Here is a 23,844-nt window from a genome sequence, read left to right as displayed (position 1 = left end):
TTCGGGGTTTTTGCTTAGGTGAATAATTATTGTGGTGGCTACATTTTTAATGTTAAGAATCATATTTTTAGATCTAGATGAAACCTTGGAAGTATCTAGGTTAATCAAACACAGTATCCTCACTTCACAGACAAGGAAACTTAGACCCAGGGAGGTTATACGACAAGCCCAAGATTTGGTGACAGAGCTGGGAGAACACAATTCTCTTGAATTTTAACCTGGTAGATTGTCCACTAATATATAATACCATTTTTTGCACATTTGATGTATATTCACCTAGAAAAGTCTAGTGGTCAGTTGGATATATGTGTCTGAAGCTCAGAAGGGAAATATGGACTGAAAATATAGATTTGGAAATTGTCAGCATGTGGGGTAATTACTCGAGGCTCTCTTGGTTTTCTTTCTAGACCTCTGACCTAGCCTTTTGTACCCATCCATACATCCAACCATCCATTACTCTAGAAATATTTATTGAACACCTACTATATGTCAGATACTTTTCTAACTGCTAGGAATACATTAGTGGAAAAACAGACAAATATATCTACCTTTGTGGAATTTGCATTCTATAAATTACATAGTTTGTTAAACGATAAGTGTTACGTAAAAATAGAGAGGGTAAGTAGGATTGGGAGTGTGGTAGGGAGGGTTACATTTTTAAGTAGGTTGTCAGAGTCACTGACAAAGAGACATTTGAACAAATACTTGAAGAAAGTGAGTTAGTAATGCAGCTATTTAGGGGAAGAGTATTTCAGGTAGAGGGAAGAGCCAGTTCAAAGACACCGTAATAGAAGATTGCCTGGTGTGTTTGTGGAATAGCATGGGGGTCAATATAAATGTAACTGTGAGTGATGGGCAGGAGAGTAGTAGGAGACAAAGTCAAAGAGATACTATGAGAGAGGGAGGACAGATCATAAAGGGTCTTCTAATGCATTAAATTGACTTTAGCTTTTATTATGAGTAAAATAGGGAGCTATTAAAAGGTTTTGAGTAGAGGAGGGGCATGATCTGACTCAGGCTTTTAAAAGGACTACTCTGCTTAATCTCTTGATAATAGACTGTGAGGGGCAAGAGTGAAAGAGAAAAACAATAAGGAGGTTATTGCAATAGTTTGTTACAATATTGACCCCCATGCTATTCCACAAACACACCAGAAAAATGTATAGTTGTATATATAAACGGGGTCATAGTAGTGGTTATTTTGAGGATAGTAGAATTCTAGATTTACCTATATAAATTTGAAGGTAGATCTGATAGAGTTTTCTAACAGATTAAATATGGTATGTGAGGAAAATAAAGTAGGTAAGGCTGACCTTTAAGTTTTAACCTGAGCCACTGAAAGGATGGAGCTGCCACTATCTGAGATGGAGAACGATACTAGTGGAAATGGTTTGAGGAGGAAGATTAGGAGTTTCATTTTGAACATATTAAGTTGAGATGTCTATTTGACATCTAAGTGGAGATAATATGTAGGCAGTTGAATATAAATTTGGGGTTCAGAGACAAGGTCTGAGCTAAACATATAATTTAGGGTCACTGGCATATAGATGGTTTTGCAGCCATGAGATTGGATGAGATGATCAAAGGTATGAGTGTAGCTAGAGAACAGGTTCAAGGACTGAGCCAGATGCTCTCTCCAATGATAAAAAGGCAGGGAGAACAGAAGGGTATAGGCAAAGGAGACTGCGAAGAACAAATCAGTGTGGTGGGAGGAGAACCAATAGTTTTCCTGGAAGCCAAGTGAAGAAAGTGTATCAATGAGTAAGGAGTAATCAACTGCATCATATATGGCTATTAGGTCAGTTAGGAAGAGAATTGAGAATTAACCCCTGGCTTTAGTATTGTAGGTCACCAGTGCCTTTAAACAAGGGATATTTTGACAGAGGGGTGGAGAAAAAGCATAAATGAAGAAGACTTAAGAGAGAAGAGATAAATTGAAAAGATAAAAGTCTTTTGAGGACTTTGCTGCTAAGGGATGTACATCAGCAAACTATTCTTGCTCCTTTAAATTTTGAAATGTTGGGATTCCTCAGGGTGCTCTGTTTGGTTGTCTTCCTTCTTGATCTATATAATCTCTTTGGTTGTCTCATTCAGTCTTACACTTTCAAATGACCTAAATTTTCAAGAAAGATGAAGGGGTCACTAGCACTAAATAGAGCAGAGATAAAGGAATTTAAGGACTAAAAAGTATCTATTGGATTTAGCACACAATATTTAAATGGAAATGCATTGGAGTGATGAATGATTAATGTTTTATTTTCGGTACCTTCCACATGGAAGTGTTTCAGGAGAGGGTAGACTTGGATTTGGGCTGGAGAGGAGTGTGAGATCAGGAAGCAGTTGAACTTAGCTAAAGAATGGGTAAATGGCAAGTAGAAATGATGGATTGAAGACAGTCACATGAAGCAGAACAGTGAAAGGCTTTTGGAGTCAAGTTGGACTCTGAATTTGTAGTTACTGGGAACCCCAGGACTTTTAGAATTCTGTATATGTGACAAGCACCTGGATAAAGTATTAGGTGGGAGAGAGGGGAAGGAATTGATGCTAAAGATACTTTCTAATGAAGCAACAAGACAGAATCAGATTAAATGGGTTCATAAACAGCCACTATATCACATGACCTTATTGCTGAGAGGGCTGTTAACAAAAATGGCACTTTTGCTATTATGTTAGGCTTCTGCATTAGTATTTTCCCCAATTAAACTGAGTGCCCTTTTAAACAAAATTCAAGCTCTAAAAAGGAAACAGAACACCAGTTTACATTAAGCAGTGTCAGAAATGTTATTTTTTGAATCCAATACCAAAGCCATGTTTTTTCCCAGAAGCCACCACTTTACTCGTACTAAATGCCCTGTCAGTATCCTTAAAAAAACCTGAAGAACTAAAGGATTGAGTCCTGAAGGTAAAATGCGTCCCTCTTGCTCTGTGGTCCTTCCAACTCAGAAGTGAGAAGGCAAATCTGTAGGTGGAAAAGTATAAATGTGTTTGAGAGCTGTCTGTTTCCTTTGATAGAGACTATCAAAAGTTAGAGCCCCTTTAAGCCATATATTTCTACATTCATTTAAAGGCTCAACAAGGAAGTTTATGTGTTATACACGAGGTATCTGTGCTATTTTTGAAATTCAGGAACTGAACATACTGCAAAGTAATCCCTTGTACCCAATATAAACATTACAGAGTATGAGCCATCCTGTTAGATTAGACTTGATTAAGACTATGGAAGCCTACTGCAGGCTGGTAATGTGATAAATGAATGATTAAGCCAGTAGGGCTCTACTTTTATATAAGCAGGAGGTTTTAACACTGTAATGCCTAAAGTCATGGCTTTTGAAGTAAAAAAAGGTAGTATCAGGGATGCACAGCTTTCTCTATTCTAAAAGCAACAAGTAGAAGAAAGGGAAAAAAGTCAATTGCCCATTTGTTGGGACAGTGGCACTAAGAGTAAGAGACAAGGGTACAACAATGCCACTCATTCACCGAGGCACTAAACACAAATCCAGAAATGGCCAAATGAGCTGGCAGGTAAGGTGTACTAGGGCCATCTTATTCTCCATTTCCTAATTCTCCTGTGACATGCTAATTATTCTCCTAATTCAATCCTCTGAGATGTTGGACTCCTAAATTTCTTATTGGTCTGGAAGGAATACCCTGCTGACAAGTTCAAAGATTGGAAGAAGGTATAAGGACATTTTTCACTAGTAAGAAGGGTCAAGATGATTTGTTCAACCAACTCTGACCGATTCTAAAATCCTCTCAGTTCTGAGCAGACCATACTAAGTAGAATCTGGGTCCCTGCCAAGGCCTGATTCCATGATTAACTGGTTCCTATGTAAGGTGGGAAATAAAATAGTTGTCTGAAGTCACATGTGAAAGGTTCATTGTGTTAGGCAAGTTCATTTGATCTATGGCCTACCCCTAGACTCTTGAGTGTGTCCCTTAACAAACAGTTTTTTAGAAAAGATTTTTATTGATTTTTGGAGAGAGAGGAAGGGAGAGAGAGAGGGAGAAACATCAATGCAAGAGCCTGCAACCTGGGCATGTGACATGACCAGGAATCTAACTGGAAGTCTTTTAGTGAACGGGACAATGCTCAACCAACTGAGCCACAACAGCCAGGGCCCTTGGCAAACAATTTTAACCTCTTAGCACTATAGTGGTGGCTCTCTTAAGTAGGCCACCCAGTATCACTAGAACTGTGGGAAAAGCTTTAAGAAGCCTTGGGTTATGTGAAGATGTAGCTTTTGATCATTTAAAGTAAATAAAACCCCAAATAGATCTGGAAAAATGATTGAGTCAATTATTACTGCAGCTACATTTAAACTGAAAAATGGCCACCATATCTTTGAAGATGTTTTTAAGAGTCTAAAGAGAAACCTATTAATTACTGGCAAGACAGCCATCTAGATCATTTCCACATGAACTGCATTGACTGAATAGCTGCAAGTAGTTTGACTCAGTCTCAATATTCCTCTTTGCCCTCACAGTAAGTTGAACCTGACCTCACTGCCTACTGCAGTCCATCAATTGAATAGCTGTAGTTTGAGTGATGTGTGAATAGCTCATAGCAGTGGAGGATCTTTAGCACCAAATTTACATTCTCATGTGCCTCAGGTAGGCTTAGAACACACTATATTTCTGCCATCATCAGAATGTAAGTCAGTTATGAAAAGGAAAGACTGCAAATGACAGTGCTGAGCAATTTGTGTCAGGTGCCTCTTTCTGTATCAACACACTAGAATCCCTTACTAGATGACATTAAAAATACGCTTTATCATTTGTACTGCCACCAGCACACAGAAATCTACTGCTCTGAGCATAAAATTCAGCCTTTCCTAGTAAGAGAAAATTTTCCTGTCTTCAATTTTCTAGGTGAAGCTTCTGTACATACATCTATGAATCCCTTGGATATTCTTTTGAAAAAGAAAAAGGTGTTCCTAGACAAGAAAACACAATGATTTGTGTGGAGAAAAAGCAGAATATTACTTGGATTTGGAGGGAAAAGTGTGCAGCTTTTACAGTGTATGATCTCTTTTACTACTGGCATATCTGGTGGAATTGGAGGAGGTACTATTCCCAAGCCAGGCATCATTGGAGTTATTGGTGGAATTCCGGTCATCATTCCAAGAGCAGGATCAAAGTCTAAAAAAGGAGAAGAAAGAAAGAACAATAAATGACACCAGGAAAAGTCAAGTGGACGCAGAATGTTAACTTATAAGCTTCATACTAAAGATCTCTCTAACACAGAGGCAGAATATTTAAGAAAACATGATATTAGTACCAGGTCTTAAATACTGTATTACAGTATACTTGTGCATTTTCCTTTTGGGATGGGGCTTTTTGGTTATATTTAGTGCCTATTTGTCTCTAGATCTCATTTTGACATCCAAGGCCTTTAATAATACGACTGTGTCTTGTCTATTGGTCTTGCCTTCCACAGGTTTCCAACACACACCCTCTGCTCCATTCACACAAGGCTTCTTACTGTCCCTTGTAACACTCCTGGGCTTTCAGCAATACAGCAAGGTGTTAAGAGCACACAGCTTTGGGGATCAGGCAGACCTGGGTCCTAGTTCTACCATATGTTTAGCAGAATGAATAGTTTGAACCTCCATTTCCTCTTTTGCAAAACAGGGTTAATTCTATCTACCTTATAGGGAGTTGTGCGGACTAAATAAAATGATGAATGTAATGTGCTTAACATAATGCATAGCACAAAATGCTCAATAAAGAACTATTTTATATGCTTTTCTTCATGTTGATATCCCTGTGTGGAATCATTTGAGCCTCCTTAAATTCTACCCATGCCCACAGGCCTGGCTTAAGACCCAACCTCCTTAAATAACCATTTCCAGATAATCCTGGTTCATTTTTAACTCTATGTCTAAAATCTATTTGTTCTACACATGTTGCCACTGAATTTTATTTTATACCATCCTTTGTTTCATTCAAAGATGCTCCTGGGATGTATGGGGGTCCCCAATCAAATATTTTTTGTGGGGCCTGTCTATATACACAATTTGATTCACTCCAAAACAGCATCAACACTATTCTGTTGGCACAATCTCATGTGATACTATTAAAGAAATACCATACCAGGCAGCTGGAGTGATTTACTTGCCAGGCTACTCTCCTGGAACCAAGACTCTGGGAGGACCCCATAGTCATGAATTCTGAGGCTCCTTGGGGGCATCTAGATGACTACAAATGTTGGATAGAGGGTTGGAGAGTACCTCCAAGAGGAGATATGGGAACTGGTGTCTATGTAGGTTCATTTTGAGATTGGGGCTCCTTGCTTAGATGACACTGCAAGCCCTGGTCAGTTCTAGGCACTGGAGGGGAACTTAGAAAATTTCAAGAAAGGTGCTTCTTGCTATAAAAAAACAAAAAACAAAAAACAAAAAAAAAACACACAGGACCTGATCTAGACTTGGGGCACTTACCCTGATGGCACTACTTGCCTGGTCAATGCTCAGTATTGGAAGGGGACTTAGGAAATATCAAGATAGGCATTCTAAAGAACGAAGTCCCCTAAGGTGTGGGCCCAGGGCAGGGGCCCCACTTGCCTGGGTTTAAAGGTGGTATTTCACTGTTTACATTTTGTCTTATATCCAAATGCAAGTTATTCACGAGAAGGGCATGCATTTTACCTCTTTATTGTCCCACCTCTCAACCCTGCCTTCTGCTACAGAATGCACAGTGGACTGCAAACTATTGCATAGTGTAGGGGCAGTTGCATTAGCAGTAGTAGGTCCCATGCCTAAAAACCTGACTCTGCTCAACACACAGGTCCGAGGAGCAATGCCTGTAAGCATGACCCTAAGGTGGCTCTGAATCCCTGGGTGCCTTGCTAAGATTTTGAAGGAAGTAGATCTAAGCATTGGGAAGAATCTGTGGTTCTTACAAAAGCAGAACTTCAGGTACAATGGTCCCAATGTGAGGGAGTCTTGTGATTAGGCAGATAGGAGGTAGGGGGTGACACATGGGCATCCCCCATTGCAAGCCAGCCCAAGAGAGTTTAGGCATTCCTCATCCACTCACATGTCTGCCATGCTGAGAGGTCAAGACCCTAGACATGTATGGTATGCAAAAATTTTCTTCTAAGAGTCAATATTATTTTTCTGAAAACAAATTTACTTTTAGCCCTCATATGTCACCTCACCCCACATACATGTGTGTACACACACACTCCTTCCCTTCTTCCCTGTGGCTCTCATATCCCTACTTTCCTCCACATACTAGTTATGTGACCTTGAGGCAGGTTTCCTAATATCTGTGTGCCTCCATTTCCTTTTTTTTTGTAAAAGTGGGGATAAATAATGAGGTTTATCTCAAAGAATAAAAGGACAGAACAGATAAGAAAACTTCTGGCATGATAGGTGTTAGTCCTGATAGGTAACTTTCCTTCTTGTCATTCAAAGAATGCCTATATACACTAATAAATTCACTTATCCAGGCATTCATTCCCACAGTCCTCAAACATTTGTGATAGCCCATATTTCAGGCTCTAGGCCAATGGAGACGGGGGTTCAGGTCTTCCTTTTCATTTTGGAGAACTTAAGGCCCCGATACTCTATTCCTGTGCTATGGAATATGAACGCTGAAAATTTCATTCATTATGTATAAGATTTTGGGAAAACTGTTAACATTACTTCACCCATTTACAAACTGTTAATTTTCAGTAGGAAAAGATTAGATTACATTGTGTGCCAACTAAACAATCCCATCTATTTTTCCCTCCTACTGAAATGTTTGTCTTCCTTTTATTGTCCTGCCTGCCTCCTCATTGTTATTCATATAGCTCTGTCACTCACAGCTCTACCTTACCACAGACTACAGAAACATCAGTTCATTAAACAAGTTCTGCCACTTTGACTGAGAAAGAAATGCCTATCTCCATGTACTGTCTACTAATAAATGGAGACAAACAAAAAACAAATACACAGGATAAATATAACTTCCGACTAATGTACTCACCCCTCTGCTGTTTGGTATGATTACATTAATATTTTATGAAATTCATTTAAAAGCAAATGTATTCATGACATATGGCCAAAGCCAGAGTAGATAAACTCCCTTTCTTCCTTGTGTTCAATATCCCAAGAGTTCCACAGACCACACTTCCTGGCAGGGCTTGCTAGAGGGCAAGTTGTATATGACATTACAAAAGTTCCTAACACATTACTTCTTTTCTTTATTTTCAACCATTAAGCAGCAAAGGATACGTGAATTTCCAATGCCAACTAAGAAAATAACCATTTAAAATCATGGGTCTTTTATAAGCATTGAAAGAACCTGAGAAATCAAAGTAGTCCAACAATTTAAAACACCTTGGGAACAGAACACCAGAGAAATTCTCTTCCTTTTCCAGGTCTCTGACCTGGCTTGAGGAGTACTATCAGCAAGTACTTAGTACTACCACTTATGTTAGGAATTTAATCTTCTGAAGGAGATTTGAAATCACTTTATAAAATGTTGTGGAAAAGGCCAAGATGTATTCCTTCAAATCACAATAAATACCCTGTTCTGTTTTGCTTTTACCATTTCTTTTTCTAGCACCCTTTCCACAATGCTTTCTTGACTCGGTACAGTCATTGGTGGCAGTGTCATAAGATGTTGGTTTGTACTCCCTTTTCTGAATCATGCACTTCCCCAAATCCCAGCTTACTGGAAATGCTGCAAGTGCTGTGTGTTAGTTGGGCTAGCTAGTTCCTCAGAGTTAAAATCATGTAATGTTTCAGTGTAGCCTTAAGTCTTTGTGCTGGCTGGCGACTTGTACTTAGCCTAGAGTAGTTACCTGGCAACATTATCAGCCTCCATTCTCTGTACACATCTGAGCTAGGGAGTTACAAAGGAGGCAAATGTCATTTCTATGCTGCAGTTCAGTCATCCATTTGTCCATCCATTCAATATTTTGATGCCACACCCTCTACCAGGTGTTGGGTTTGGAGAAATGAGTAAGACAAAATCCTTGACCTCATAGTTTAGTTTGGAAAAAGTCAAGCAAACAGTTGCAATGTTGTATCATCAATATAATTGTTTATTGGGTGCTTACAAGGTGCTAAGCATTGTGCTAAGTATTTTATATAATCTCACTCCAAAAGACCTGTGAGCTAGGTATTCTTTTTCTTTTTTTCATTTTATAGATAAAGAAACATGGGCTCAGAGGGGTTTAGTTACTTGCCCAAGGTTTCACAGACAGTAAGGGGCAGACCAAGGATTCAAAGTCAGGTTAGTCTAACTCTGATGCTCTTAACCACTGCAATGCCACTCAATGTACTATGACAATTGTTTTAATAAATTAATTTAATTGCAGGTATAAGGTGAAGCAGATGTGCTGCAAAAACATGGCAGATGAGTAACAAAATACTTCTATATAATTAATTTCCCTAGAGCCACTGTATTGAGCAATTGTTGTCATTGTACTATTGATCTGTGGACTGGCCAGTTGGAACAATGCCAGATGATTGACACTGTACTAGATGTATAAAGGTTACTGATGTCTATAAAACACTAGTGACCCTAGAGGTTGCCCATTTTTGATGCTTGACAATGATAACACACAGGCTAGTTTTGTAGCCCAACCCTTGATATTTTCTGGCAGGCCAGTTCACTCTGGCTTTCTTCTTGTAGAGAGCAACCTCCTATTTTGTGGCAGGGGTGGGAGATGGTATCCGCAATTTTGCTACCCATTAATTGAGTGTGTATGAATTTATTACACTGCTTTGCTTTTTCAGAACTAGACCCTGAAGGCCCTCCACACCCTCAGAAAAGCTCTGCCTGCACTCCTCCCCATCCAAGTCTTCCCAGGTCCATAATGGCATTTCCAACATTTTTGGTATTCCAGAGAGCCTTCGAACACCAAGAGGTAGTTTACACTCACAGTAAATCACTGAAATGTAACCATAGATTAATCTAAAATAAGTGTTCTGAATAGGATCTAATTGAGCTATTTTATAAAAATTATGATTTCAACTCAGGTATACATTTCCAAGACATTATTGCTATTTCTTTATAGTTGCTACAAAATTCACTGGAAAATTAAAAATTATGCCTGGGTATCAAGATATTTTAACTCACTACAGTTCTGATTGCCTCCTCTCTATGCAGATCCTTAAAAAGACTTTTCAGGCAGTCAACCTGAAGAGAGAACACAGATTTCTAAGGATAGCTTGGCTGAGCTGCAAGATGACCTTGGACTTATCATCAGCCCTTTTGGAAATAGAGCATAAGTTTCCAAATTTTGCACAATGAGACTCAAAATCTACCAGCAACTATCCTGCTTCTCCAGAAGGTCATAAAAACCTTTGTTTCAGACCAGCTGAAAAGTTGAGGTAGGACCTGGCTCATGTAACAAGGTAGCAAACTGAGCTTGGGTATGCCCTCAGTAATTATTCCCAATAAAAATTTTTGAGATAAAAATATAAGAATTTATAATGGACCAAACTCTGGACTAATTCGGTGGGGGTGGGGAGAGACTGATCTAAATTACTAGGTTTTTTTAAAGGACAGCAAAGTATTACTATTTTCAAAATATATATTAATTCAAAGTACCTATTAAATGGTAGCAAGTAGAGTTCTTGCTAGGATTGTTTACATGAACAGACAAGGAACATGTGTAATTAACAGCATTATTTTGATACAATGAACTTGGTTCTTAAATTCAGAAGGATTTCTGCCTTAAATGTCTTTCTCATCTCCCTCTCCTCCCCCAACACTTATCTCTACCTGTCAAATCCTACTCGTTTTTCAATGGTCATCTCAGTGTCACTTTGCCTGTGAAAACAACTCACTGGAATTAATTACTCCCTCCTATGTGTTCTCATAATATTGTATCTAGAATTTGATTTTCATATGCTTGCTTATTCTCTCACTCCTCCCCAAACCAAACTTTGATTTTACTGTATGCCTGTTTCTGTGCTAGTGACTAAGAACACAGAGATGAAAAAAACAAAACAAAATTCTCATTAACTACTATGGAAGACCTCACATTACAATGAAGGCTAGAATGCTTGGACCATGAATCTCCTTGGGGCTTGAGGGGGCAGGTGTGGGATGGAGGGGGTCAATGGGTAAAAAAGGGGCATATATAATACTTTCAACAATAAAAATAAGTTTTTTTTAAAAGAACTGCTTTCTTAAGAAGTACAATGCTCACAGAAGGGTAGGGTCTTGCTCTGGGAATAAGTTCTATAAGTCCTTATTTTCCAACATCTCTCATTATGGAGGAGGCATAGTCAATACAGTGGAAACACATAATGAGGGACTCTTTTCCTCCTGGGACTTCACAAGCTCCACATTTGAATGCTAAGGATATTTTAATTGAGGGAAAAATAAAGGAAGCAGCACAAAATATTCAAAGGGTACCCCTTAATTGGTCCATCCTTGGGTTTAGCTGGTATGATGGGCAGAACAATGATTCCTAAACAGAAGGCTTAACATTTTTTGGTGCATCTTTCCATGTGAAATCTAACATTAGTCTTATTTGACTAGCTTGGAAAAGGAAACATCCTTTCAGGAAAGAAAGCCAGTAGCCAGAGGAGACCTCCTAATCTGCCATCATTGTGGATTAACTTTATTGAACAGCAGCTGTACAAAACACCATTTTCGATGAAAGGAAGCTCCACACCACACCCTAGAGATGGTTTGTCTCTGCTCCCCATTCAATGAATATAATAAGCCATACATTATTCTGATGACAACTATGAGTCTAAGAGACTCAGCATCCATGTTAATATGGATTTGAGCTCTGGGGGAAGACAAGGAAGCTTATCTATCATTTGTTTTAATCAAGGCCAAAAGATTTTTCTATTATTACAGATAGGCCAGAGAAGACATGACAAAAGTCTACTGGTTCAATAGGAAATCTCCCAAGGGACAGAAAAATAGCTGAATTACGGGGCCATCAATGGTGACCTCAGGGAACAATTCCATGTGGCTCATTGCAGCTTTTTCCATTTTAAGGAATTTTGATGGGTAAGAAGAGAATTGGGGAGATGTTTTATCCTGTTCAGTTGTTAAAACATTACTTAATAAAGATTGCAGGGACCCTGTTCCCTAGACTTTGGCAAGAAGAAAGGTAGGCAGTATTGGAGTATGGTGCCAATTTTCCATTTCTTAGAAACCACTGCATTTATAGGGAATAGTCAGACATACACTGTTCTCTTCACCTGCCATTATCCAGTGATCCAGTGCTTCTCCAGGGGGGGGGAAATGCACTGCTGCATTCATTATACTTTACTGTTATTAAGAATACAAATGAGCCATAATTCAACTTTTTGTGAGCTATATATCACATGTGAACTTAAAACATAGACAAATTCATTGAGAGACTACTGTGAGCCAGACATCATTCTAAGACTTTACATGTATTAACTCATTAATCCTCATAACAACACTGTGACAAAGGGGCTATTATTATCTCTATTTTATAGATAAGGAAACAGACATAGAGAGGTAACTTCTAAAAGTTACACAGCTACTTAAAGGCAAAGCAGGGATTTACTTGAACCTACACAGTATAGATTCAGAGCCCATGTTCTAATCTTGGTAAAACTGTCTTCCTAAAATAATACAGAGAGGAGAAAAATCAGTTCGCACATACCTCAAGTGATTTTATGTGTGGCTTTACAAAGTATGTCTCAGTCTAGTCTAGCTATATTGCCACATGTACTTTTAAGACAAGAAGGACACTACTGAACTAAATATCAATATTTCTAAGACCAGGTTTTCAAGAAGTCAGTAAGTTTTCCTGAAGCATAACTCAAAGGTCACTGGATCACAAGGTTGAAGGGTACGCTGAGAAGCCATTTCTTCATAGTCCTTAAGAAAACAAGATATTAACAAAGGGGGGTAGTCACCTACAGCTCATGGTATGAATTATAGTTTGATGAAACAGTTCTTTGCCTCTGCTACATATAGAATCCAAGCTCCTTTTATTTCTCCACCCATTTCTCTTGCACATATTTTTTCTTTATGTTTGGCTGCTTTTATACCTGTTTCAAGCTTTCAATGTAATCATGTTTCTTAATTTATTATGAAGATTATTATGTATCATTGTTGCCTATCCTACCTTACCCTCATTATAACCTACAAGAATTCATTATCTAGTCTGGAATTGTGAAGTTATTTTTTGGGGGATGGGAGTTGCTAACTATATAACCAAATGGCACAACAAAGTGGTATCACTCTAGACCTGTTTCTCAGCTTTTCTGTGCTTATGAATAATCTGGCGAATATGTCAAAATGCAGCTTCTGAGTCAGTATGTCTGGGCTGGGGCCTGAGATTCTGGATTCTCAACAACTCCCAGGTTATGCAGAGCACATTTTGAATAGCAAGGTCCTAGACTGGCCTGATCCTGTCATGTTTTAAAGTAGGACCATAATGAAATGAATCTGGGGAGATTAATATTTAGGATGTTTACAAAGCATGCCAGGTTTCCTGAGATGGTAATTCCCTAATAAATGTCTTCACAAATCCATTTCAATGGTCAATTGCTCTGACAGTCCAGGAATATTTTTTGTGTGTCTAAACTATAAACCCTTCAGGTACTGGGCATTTTTTTCTGATTTCATCTTTATTGGAGATAGATTTAGGGACACCATGACCATTCTCTTATGGGTTAACTTGTTTAAAAAAAATATGAAAAGTTACCAAATGTTTCTTTCCTTCCTTTTAGGAATCTAAAATTTTTGGGATGTTTCAGTCAGTTCTTATTCCAGCTCCATGTTTATTTGCCTCCTCTAAGAAATCCATATATTTAGAGAAGTTGCATAATCCCTTGCCAAATCCTGTTGTTTAAATGTTCAATGAGCATGCCATGCCTCAGATATACCCCCAACTTGCTCATAGGGCAATAGGGAGTACACTAGTAACTACTGGCCACTCAGCCTTAATAAAGCTCATGTTACAAAAAATGCACACTCTAGGCAGAATCTAGTAAATGTCAACATCAAAACAAAGTGTCATACTGTTATATTTATGACCACATGGTCAATAAAAAGAAACACTTGTGAGGTGATTAAAATAGCATACCAGGTAAAATTGGTTGTCCAGCAATTCCCAGTGGTGCCATTCCAAGGTTATTCATTGCTGTGGCCCATGCAGTTGGATCAGACATAGGTAGCGTCATTGCAGTGGAATCCACGTTCACAGTTCTATTATTATCACCTAAAAAGAAATGGCAAGCAAAATAATTTGTTGTATTACGGTTTCACTGTCTAGATTACTTATCAATGTACACTCTGGAAAACTGTTTACAGAAATTGATCATGGAAAAATGGTGGGTAAGGCCTTAATTCCAGCTCTTTACAAGAGTTAAAATATGTACTGCTCTTTGTAATACTTTAAGCAATGAAACAAAATTTAAAAAAAAGAGTTAAAACAATGTAGCTTGAACTGGCAGAAGTCATAGAATCTAAAAACAGTTTACCAGATGGCATTTTAATGTGTTTCTCTTTTTCTCCTCTCTCCTCGCTCCTCTCTTCACTCCCTCTATCCCTCTTTCTCTTTCCTTCTTTCCTCCTGTTTTTTTTTTTTTTTAATAAAGACTTTTTTAAGAGCAGTTTTAGGTTCACAGCAAAATTGAAGGGAAGGTACAGGAATTTCACATATAACCCCTACTCCCACATATATATAACTGTCCCCATTATCAACATCCTCCACTAGAGTGGTATACTGATTACAACCGATGAACCTAAATTGACACATCATAATTACCCATAAGCCCTATAGGGTTCACACTGATGTTGTACATTCTCTGGGTTTGGATAAATGTTCATCATTATAAGTATAATACAGAATATTTTCACTTCCCTAAAAATCCTCTGCTTATCCATTCTTCCCCACCCCGGCAACCACTGATCTTTTTCACCGTCCCCAGGAGTTTTGCCTTTTCTAGAATGTCATATTGTTGGAATGGTGCAGTATATACCCTTTCCAGATAGGCTTTTTCAACTTAATAATACACATTTAAGATTCCTCCATGTCTTTTCATGGCTTGATAGCTCATTTCTTTTTAGTGTTGAATAATATTCCATTTCTGGATATATCATATTTTATTTATCCATTAATTTCCTGAAGAACATTGTGGTTGCTTCCAAGTTTTGGCAATTATGAATAAAACTGCTGTAAACATTTGTGTGCATGTTTTTAGGTGGGCATAAATTTTCAACTCCTTTGGGTAAATACTAAGCAGCACAATCACTAGATCATGTGGTAAGAGCATGTTTAGTTTTATAAAAAACTGTCAGCCTTTCTTCCAAAGTAGCCATACCATTTTGCATTTCCACCAGCAATAAATGAGAATTCCTGCTGCTCCATATTCTCACCAGTATTTAGTGTCAGTGTTCTGAATTTTGGACATTCTTATAGGTATGCAGTGGTAACACATTTTAATTTGCATTTCCCTGATGACATATGATGTGGAGCATCTTTTCATATGCTTATTTTCCATCTGTATAGCTTCTTTGGTGAGGTGTCTATTAAAGTCTTTGGCCAGTTTTTAATCAGGCTGGTTTTTTTTTAATCGTTGAGTTTTAGGAGTTCTTTGTACAATTTAGATAACAGTCTTTTGTCAGATGTGTATATTGCAAATATTTTCTCCCATTCTGTGGCTTGTTTCTTCATTCTCTTTCATGGAGAAAAATATTTAATTTTGATTAATTCCATCTTATCAATTATTTCTTTGATGGTATATCTAAAAAGTCATCACCATATCTATGGCCACCTAGATTTTATCCTCTGTTATCTTCCAAGAGTTTTATAATTTTGTGTTTTACATTTAGGTCTTCAATCCATTTTGAATTAATTTTTGTGAAGTGTGTAAGGTCTGTGTCTAAATTATTTTTTTTTGCATGTGGATGTCCAGTTGTTCAGCAGTATTTGTTGAAAAGACTTCAGCAGTATTTGTTGAAAAGACTATTTTTACTTAACTGTATTGCATTTGATCCTTTGTCAAAGGTCAGATGACTATATATTCTGTTCCATTGACCTATTTATTCCTTCACTAATCCCACAATGTCTTGATAAGTGTAACTTTGCAGTAAAATTTGAAGTTCGGTAGTATCTTCAAACTTTGGACATTCTTATAGGAATGGACAGTTTGGACAGTATTCCAAGTTTGTTCTTCTTCAATACTGTGTTAGCCATTCTGGGTCCTTTGTCCCTCCATACAAATTTCAGAATCAATTTATTGATATCTACAAATTAACTTGTTTGGATTTTGATTAAAATTATACTGAATCAGTTAGGAAGAAATGACATATTGCCAATATGGAGTCTTCCTACCCATGAATATTAAATATCTCTCTGTTTGATTTTCATATGCTTGCTTATTCTCTCACTCCTCCCCAAATCAAACTTTGATTTTACAATATGGCAGTTTCTGTGCTAGTGACTAAGAACACAGAGATGAAAACAAACAAACAAAAAAACCTCATTAACTACTATTGAAGAACTCACAATACAATGAGAGACATGGCATATAAACAACCAATACAAATTATTGAATAAGTGCTGTAATAAAACTATGAGTAAAGTGCTGTGGGAACAGAGGAGTAATTAAATCCGCTGGAATGGGTTTGGATGTATGTGTTTGGGGTTGGAGGTTGATAGGTGGAGGAGATGAGGAATGCCAGGAAAGCCTAGACTGGCAAAGAATCATTTGGAATGAATCTTTAAGGAGCAATAGGATTTTCCTCCAGGTAGTGAACAGAGGATTAGTGTTGAAGAGCATTTCAGGAAGCAAGAACAACTGAACATTTATCATCGACTGCCTTGAATTATAGTTATTGGATACATGTCTCTCTTCTGCTAGCCTGCCTGCTCCTTTAGATCCTTGTAATTCTTTGTATTTCTGTGGTGTTGATTGTTAGTTCTTCTCTTTTGCTTATGATTTTATTTAGATCAAGGACTGGGTATTGGGCATTTTTGTTCTCCCATTTATTGGTTCAGTGTCTGGTATACAGTAGGTAGTCAAGAAATATTTGAATAAATGAATAAAGAAAATCAACTTACATTAATTTGGGGCACAATAAGCAATCTATGCAACAAAACTCATTGATTATTTGTGTACCTTTTTATAATGATAAATTGTCTTAAAAGGAATGGTATAATTGCTAAACAGGAATAGATTCACCCAACTAATAATTCAGTTTAATATCATTAGCTATAATATTTTTCTCATAGACATAGTCATACATATAAGCAAACTTGTAAATTTTCACTTTCAAAGAGAAATCCCAGGTGATCATCTCTGGAAGCAATCTAGACTTAAGAAGGTTTGCACTAACAAAACATGCTATGACAAACATCTGTTTGGAATCATCAGTTAACGGTGGAAAAGTTAAGTCCTGGCCTGATTCACTTTCCAGACTAAAAATGGACATCTAGCAATTTATTTAAGTGTTTGATAAAAGTACTTCCATGTCATTAAATGAAGAGATTTCTCTTATTCCCATGTGTTTTACACTCACTGTCAGTAGCCAAGAATATTCAGAAGGCAAGGGCTAGTGGTTGATAGATGGTCTTCAAAATACCTCACTGAAGTCTGAAGAAAATATTCTGCTATCCAGGTTCTCTTATTTCACTTGTGTGGCAACCCCTCAAGAGATCACAGGTTCTAGAGTGGCTGTGAATAAGTGCCTTCTAGGTAAGTTGACTGAAGATATGGCACTTCGGAACAAAAGTTCATTAGCACCAAAATAATAAAAGATGTGGAAATGATCATCCATTTTATGTTGGTATCACTCCATAACTATTAAATCCCTTCCACTCCATTGTTTATGTTTAACTGATTAACTAGGCAATTACTGTCAAAGTTATTTGATCTTGAAGAACACACACACACACACACACACACACACACAATGTTTCCTTTATTTCCTTTGAAACAAGTTTAGACATTTAAACAATATCCTGGGAATTGCCTAGGGGCTTGGAAAAAAGGAAAATGTATCGATTTTAGAATGGTTAAAAAGTAAATGAATTCTTTAAAAATAATTCTAAATAATACATCAGTCATTTTCAAGACAGTGGCGGAGTGGGTGGATCTTACATTCAACTTCTCCCAGGACCAAATTGGAAATACATCTAAATTAAAGAACAATCATCCTGAATAATCAAGTAAAGACCAGCTGAACTGTGGCTGGGTAGCTCAGTTAGAGCATCATCCTGATATGCCAAAGTTATGGGTTTGATCTCTAGTCTGGGCACATATAAGAAGCAACCAATGAATGCATAAATAAGTGGAACAAAAAATTGATTAGATGTTTCTACTTCTCTCTATTTCTCAAGTCAATAAATAAAAATTTAAGAGAAAAAAAAGACTAGCTGAAGAGGAGTTTTATAACCAAGGATTTACAGAAGAAGCCACATGGAGATTATCAAGAAGGGCAGAGATGTGAAAAGGGCTGGCCCCACTTCCATGGGAAGCGGCTGAGGTTTCAAAGGGATATCTCACCTACAGGGGAGTTACCTCTGAAAAGTGTGGAGCCTAAACCCCATGTCAGGCTCCCCAGCCAAGAGGACCAGAGCTGGGAAGAGGTGCCTAGATAACATCTGTCTGTAAAAAGCAGTGGGGTTTCTGTTCACTAAGGAGACATGGAATCCACTGGAGACACATGCATCCTCTTGAAGGGCCAATGTAAAAAATCTCCTTCATAGTCACTCACTCTGGACTCCGGCAGAGAGAGGGTGGTATGGACTAGAATTACCTGAGGAGAGTCTAAAAGAGCTATATGAAATGGAGGCAAGTGATTATCAGATAAGCAGTTCAAATTAATGGTAATAAGGATGCTCAAGCAACTTAGTGAGAACTACAACAGCATGAAAAATTACATGGAAACCATGATAAAGAACCAGTCAGAAATGAAGAACACCATATGTGACAATAATACACATGAAGGAATGAAAAGTAGCTTGGATGAAGCAGAGGATCTAATCAGTGATTTGGAAGACTAGGTAGGAAAAAACCACCCAATCAGTGCAGCAAAAAGAAAAAAAAAGGACGAAAAAGAATGAGGACAGTTTAAGGGCATTTTGGGACAACATGAGACTTAACAATATCCACATAATAGTGTTACCAGAAGGAGAAGAGAGAGAACAAGGGATCAAGAATTTATTTGAAGAAATAATGACTGAAAACTTTCCTAACCTGGTGAAGGAAAAAGACACACAAGTCCAGGAAGCGCAGAGTCCCAAACAAGATGGACTCAAAGAGTCCCACACCAAGACACATCATAATTAAAGTGGCAAAGTTAAAAACAAAGAGAGAATCTCAAAAGCAGCAAGATAAAAGCAGCGAATTACAGTGGAACCTCAGTTCTCAAACTTAATTCATTCTGGAAGGCTGTTTAAGAAGTGATTTGTTTGAAAACTGAATTATTTTTCCCCCATTAGAAAAAAACGCATATTGAATTAATCTGTTCCAGACCCACAAATGATTCCGTGTTTTAACCTTTCTTATTTACAGTACACACTAGTGTACTGTTTAATCTATACATAAATACTTTAAAAACAAAAGGACATGAAATGTAAATGAAAATTTGACAAAAAGGAAATGAAGTGAACAGTAAAAAATGGAAATTTATGTACATACTAAAACTTATCTTTAATGTTGAGAACTATTGATGACTGATTATGGAGAGGAAGGATAGAGGGGTGGAAGGATGTTATTGTTTGGAAGGGGAGTCCTCTTCCATAAAAATGTCAGGTAGCTGTTTTTCTGGGGTTATTTCTCTCTTTTGTCTGTGCTGCACTAGAACTTGTTTCAGGTTCACTAGGCCTCTGTCTTACTAAAAACCTATCCATTGATGTTTGTTTTGCCTGCATTTTAACACCTGCCTGAAATGAAAAACTGCATTGTCATTGAACAAGTTTATCACACAGTTCGCTGCTTCGTTGTCAAGGTGATATTTCTCAACAAAACTTTGCATTTCTCTTCCTTTCCCATGCATTTCTTTGATTAGTAAAGTAGGAATATCCTCCCTTTCCTCCTCCTCCTCTGAAGAGAGCTTCTCAGCTGCCATCTGTTGTTGCTCCCACTGAAGGTCTTAGAGTTCTGTGGTGGTCGTTTCAGTGTTGTGGTCCTCCATCAATTCTTCCACATCATCATCATCCACCTCCAAGCACCTAGACTTGCCCAGAAACACAATATCCTCCATATGAGACACAGGCTCATCCTCAAAACCCTCAAAGTCTCTTTCAGCCACAGACTCAGGCCACAATTTCTTTCAGGTTGAATGCATGGTCCTGGAAGATGCTTCCTCCATGCTTTGACTACGAGCCTCAAGCAAGTGAGGATATTTAGATATTCCTTCCAGAATTCCGTGAGGGTAAAATTAGGTTCAGAGGTCACCTCAAAACACCTCTTTTTTGTAGATATTCTTAAAATTAGAAATGACTTGCTGGTCCATGGGCTGGATGAGAGGAATTGTGTTAGGTGGTAAGAACCTAACAGTGATGAAACTGTACTCCTCCACCAACTCGGCCTCTGAGCCTGGAGGTGGGCAGGAGCAGTGTCCATTACAAGAAGTGCCCTGACTGACAGTTGTTTTTCCTGGAAGTATTTCTTCATACTTGGGCAAATACTTCAATACATTGCCTGGCTACCCAAGCTTTGATATTAGCCCTTCAAATCACATTCAACTTGTTCCAAGATATTATTTTTCTTGAAAAGTTGTGGGTTTTCAGAATGGTAGACGAGTAGAAGATTCAATTTAAAGTCCCCACTCACATTTCCACACAACAATGACATCAGCCTGTCCTTCACTGGCTTGTATCCTGGCAATGACTTCTCCTCCTGTGTGACATAGGACCTCTTTGGCATTTTCTTCCAGAAGATGTCTTACTCATCACAATTGAACACTTGTTGGGGGAAAAAAATCCCTTGGCCTCTATGTAGTTTTGGCATTCTATAACAAAATAATCAGCAGGTACTTTGTTAGAACTGGCAGCATCCCTATGCTTCATTACATTATGAATGCCACTCCTTTTTCTTAAATTTATAGAACCACCCCCTACTAGCCTTAATCAAATCATTTTCAGCACTCATTCCAGGGGTGTCATTCAGGAGGCCAGCATGCAACACCTTCGCTATTTCACATCATTGCATCTGAAATGCTATCACCAGTTAACTGCTTTTCATTTATCCAAATCAACAATTTTTCTATCTCTTCAATTGCTTGTGATAATTGCTTTGTGAGCTCTTTCAGAGCCTTAGCAGCATAGGCATTTTTGATGGTCTCTTTATATTTTAAAATTGTGCTAATCATCAATTTTGCCATGCCATACTCAGTTGCCAGAGCAGACACGTGAACAATTCTATCATACTTGGCGATTATTTATTTTTTAAGCTCTATCATTGTTCTCACAAATTTTCTTTTCACTTTGCTGCTATCACCAACTTCCTTAGGACACATTGTGACTTACTATACAAATTTATTAATAATAAGCAGCAACAAAAGCAAAAAAAAGAGAAAATATACACAACACAATTTCCTGAGATATTAACAACATAAGGTTTAGAGGTAAACGAACTCATACTCATGCATTCACTCCTTTGTTTGTCACCTGAAAGATGCGTCACTGATAACATGGGTATCAGCATGAAAGGTTTGTCGGATTGAGAACTGAAGTTTTGTTCAACAACCATTTTTTCCATGAAAAACTTGGTCAAGACCAGAACTGTTTGAATGGGAGATGTTGCAGAACTGAGGTTTGATTCTACCTACAAGGGAGCTCCCACAATACAGTCAGGTGACTTCTCAACAGAAACATTTCAGGCCAAAATGAATTAGCATGAAATGTTCAAAGTGATTAAAAGAATAAAATGGCAATAAATACAAACCTATCAGTAATCACTTTAAACATAAATACCTTAAGTGCTCCAATCAAAAGACATAGACTAGCTGAATGGATAAGAAAGCAAGACCTATATATGCTATCTACAAGAGACCCACCTCAGAATGAAAGATATACATAGACTAACAGTAAAGGAATGAAAAAAAAATTTCATGGAAATGGAAATGAAATAAAAAATTGGGGTAGAAATACTTATATCTGACAAAATAAAACAAAGGCTATGTTAAGAGACAATGAAGAACACTGCACAATCATAAAAGGAGCAATATAATTCTGGTAAGCATTTATGTACCCAACATAAGAGCACCTCAATATGTAAAGCAAACCTTGATGGACATAAAAGGAGAGATTGAGAGTAATACAGTCATAGTATGGGATTTTAACACCCCATTTACATCAATGGATAGATCTTCCAGACAGAAAATCAACAAGGAACAAATGATGGCCTTAAATGACACACTAGATCAGATGGATTTAATTGATATCTTCAGAACATTTCACACCAAATCAGCAGAATATACATTATTTTCAAGCGTACATGGAACATTTTCTAGGATAGATCATATGTTAGAACACAAAATAAGTCTCAATAAATTTAAGAAGATTGAAATCATATCAAGCATCTTCTCTGATCATAATGGCATGAAACTAGAAATCAAACACAAAAAAAGAGGAAAAACACAAAATCATAGAGGCTAAATTCATATTACTAAACAATGAAAGGGTTAACAATGAAATCAAGGAAGAAATAAAAAATTACCTGGAAACAAATGAAAATGAGAACAAAACAACACAAAAATCTATGGGACTGGTTAAAGCAGTCCTAAGAGGGAAATTCATTGCATTACAGGCCTCAAGAAATAAGAAGAAACTCAAATAACTAACTTTACAATTGAAGGAAAAGAAAAAAAACCTCAAAAATGAACAAACAAAAAACACAACAAAGCCCAAAGTGAGTAGAAGGAAGGAAATAATAAAGATCGCAGTAGAAATAAATGAAATAGAGTCAAAAAACAATACAAAGGATCAATGCAACGAAGAGATGATTCTTTGAAAAGATAAACAAGATTGATAAACACTTAACCAGACTCATCATGAAAAGAGAGGACTCAAATAAATAAAATCAGAAAGAGAAGTAACAACTGACACCAAATAAATACAAAGGATTGTAAAAAATATTATGAACAACTATATGCCAATAAATTGGAGAACTTGGGCCAAATGGAAACATTCCTAGAAACATACAATATTCCAAAACTGAATCAGGAAGTATCAGATAATCTGAATAGACAGATTACAACAAGTGAAACTGAAGCAGTAATAAAAAAAATCCAGTCAATGAAGGAAAAATACCACATGATCTCACTCATTCATGGATAATAAAGACCATTATAAACTTAAAAAAAAATCCAAACAAATACCAATCTTGGGGCGGATGGCTTTACAGTCAAATTTTTTCGATCTTTCAAAGATGAACTAACACCTATCATCAAACTATTCCAAAAAATTCTAGAGGAGTAAAAACACCCAAGCTCATTCTACCAGGCCAGCATTATCCTAATTCCAAAACCAGATAAAAGACACTACAAAGAAAGAAATTATAAGCCAATATCCCTGAACATACATGCTAAAATACTCAACAAAATATTAACAAAAATGATCCAGCAATACATTATGAAGATCATACTTCATGTTCAAGTAGGATTTACTCCAGGGAGGCAAGGTTGGTACAATATACACAAATCAATAAACATGATACATCATATAAAAGGAAGAATAAAAACCACATGATCATATCAATAGATGTCGAAAACACATATGATAAAATCTAGCACCCATTTATGATAAAAATGCTCAGATAAATGGGAATAGATAGAATATACCTCAACATAATGAAGGCCATCTAAGAAAAATCTATAGCCAAAATAATACTCAATGGGCAAAAACTAAAAGCATTTCTCTTAATATCAGGAACATGACAGGGT

General features: G+C 37.3%; 1 protein-coding gene across 4 annotated transcripts in view; it reads right to left on the bottom strand.

Annotated features, from left to right (window-relative positions):
* Positions 1-23,844, bottom strand: part of ENOX2 (ecto-NOX disulfide-thiol exchanger 2) — a 292,266-nt gene that overhangs the window by 56,567 nt on the left and 211,855 nt on the right. For 3 of the 4 annotated variants that reach the window (XM_023757943.1, XM_023757939.1, XM_006082096.3), the window contains 2 exons: positions 14,033-14,167; positions 4,984-5,139 (listed from right to left, as the gene is read on the bottom strand). In XM_023757943.1, the coding sequence (XP_023613711.1) occupies positions 4,984-5,139; positions 14,033-14,129 (253 nt within the window). In that variant the 5' untranslated portion in view covers positions 14,130-14,167. Of the gene's footprint in view, positions 1-4,983; positions 5,140-14,032; positions 14,168-20,732; positions 20,838-23,844 lie in introns of those variants that run through there. The other variant, XM_014458481.2, reaches the window with a different exon arrangement.

This window comes from Myotis lucifugus, unplaced genomic scaffold, assembly GCF_000147115.1.
Source record: "Myotis lucifugus unplaced genomic scaffold, Myoluc2.0 scaffold_2, whole genome shotgun sequence".
NCBI classification, from domain to species: domain Eukaryota; kingdom Metazoa; phylum Chordata; class Mammalia; order Chiroptera; family Vespertilionidae; genus Myotis; species Myotis lucifugus.
Note: the sequence above shows the minus strand (reverse complement) of the source record. Positions and strands in the feature narration are given on the sequence as shown.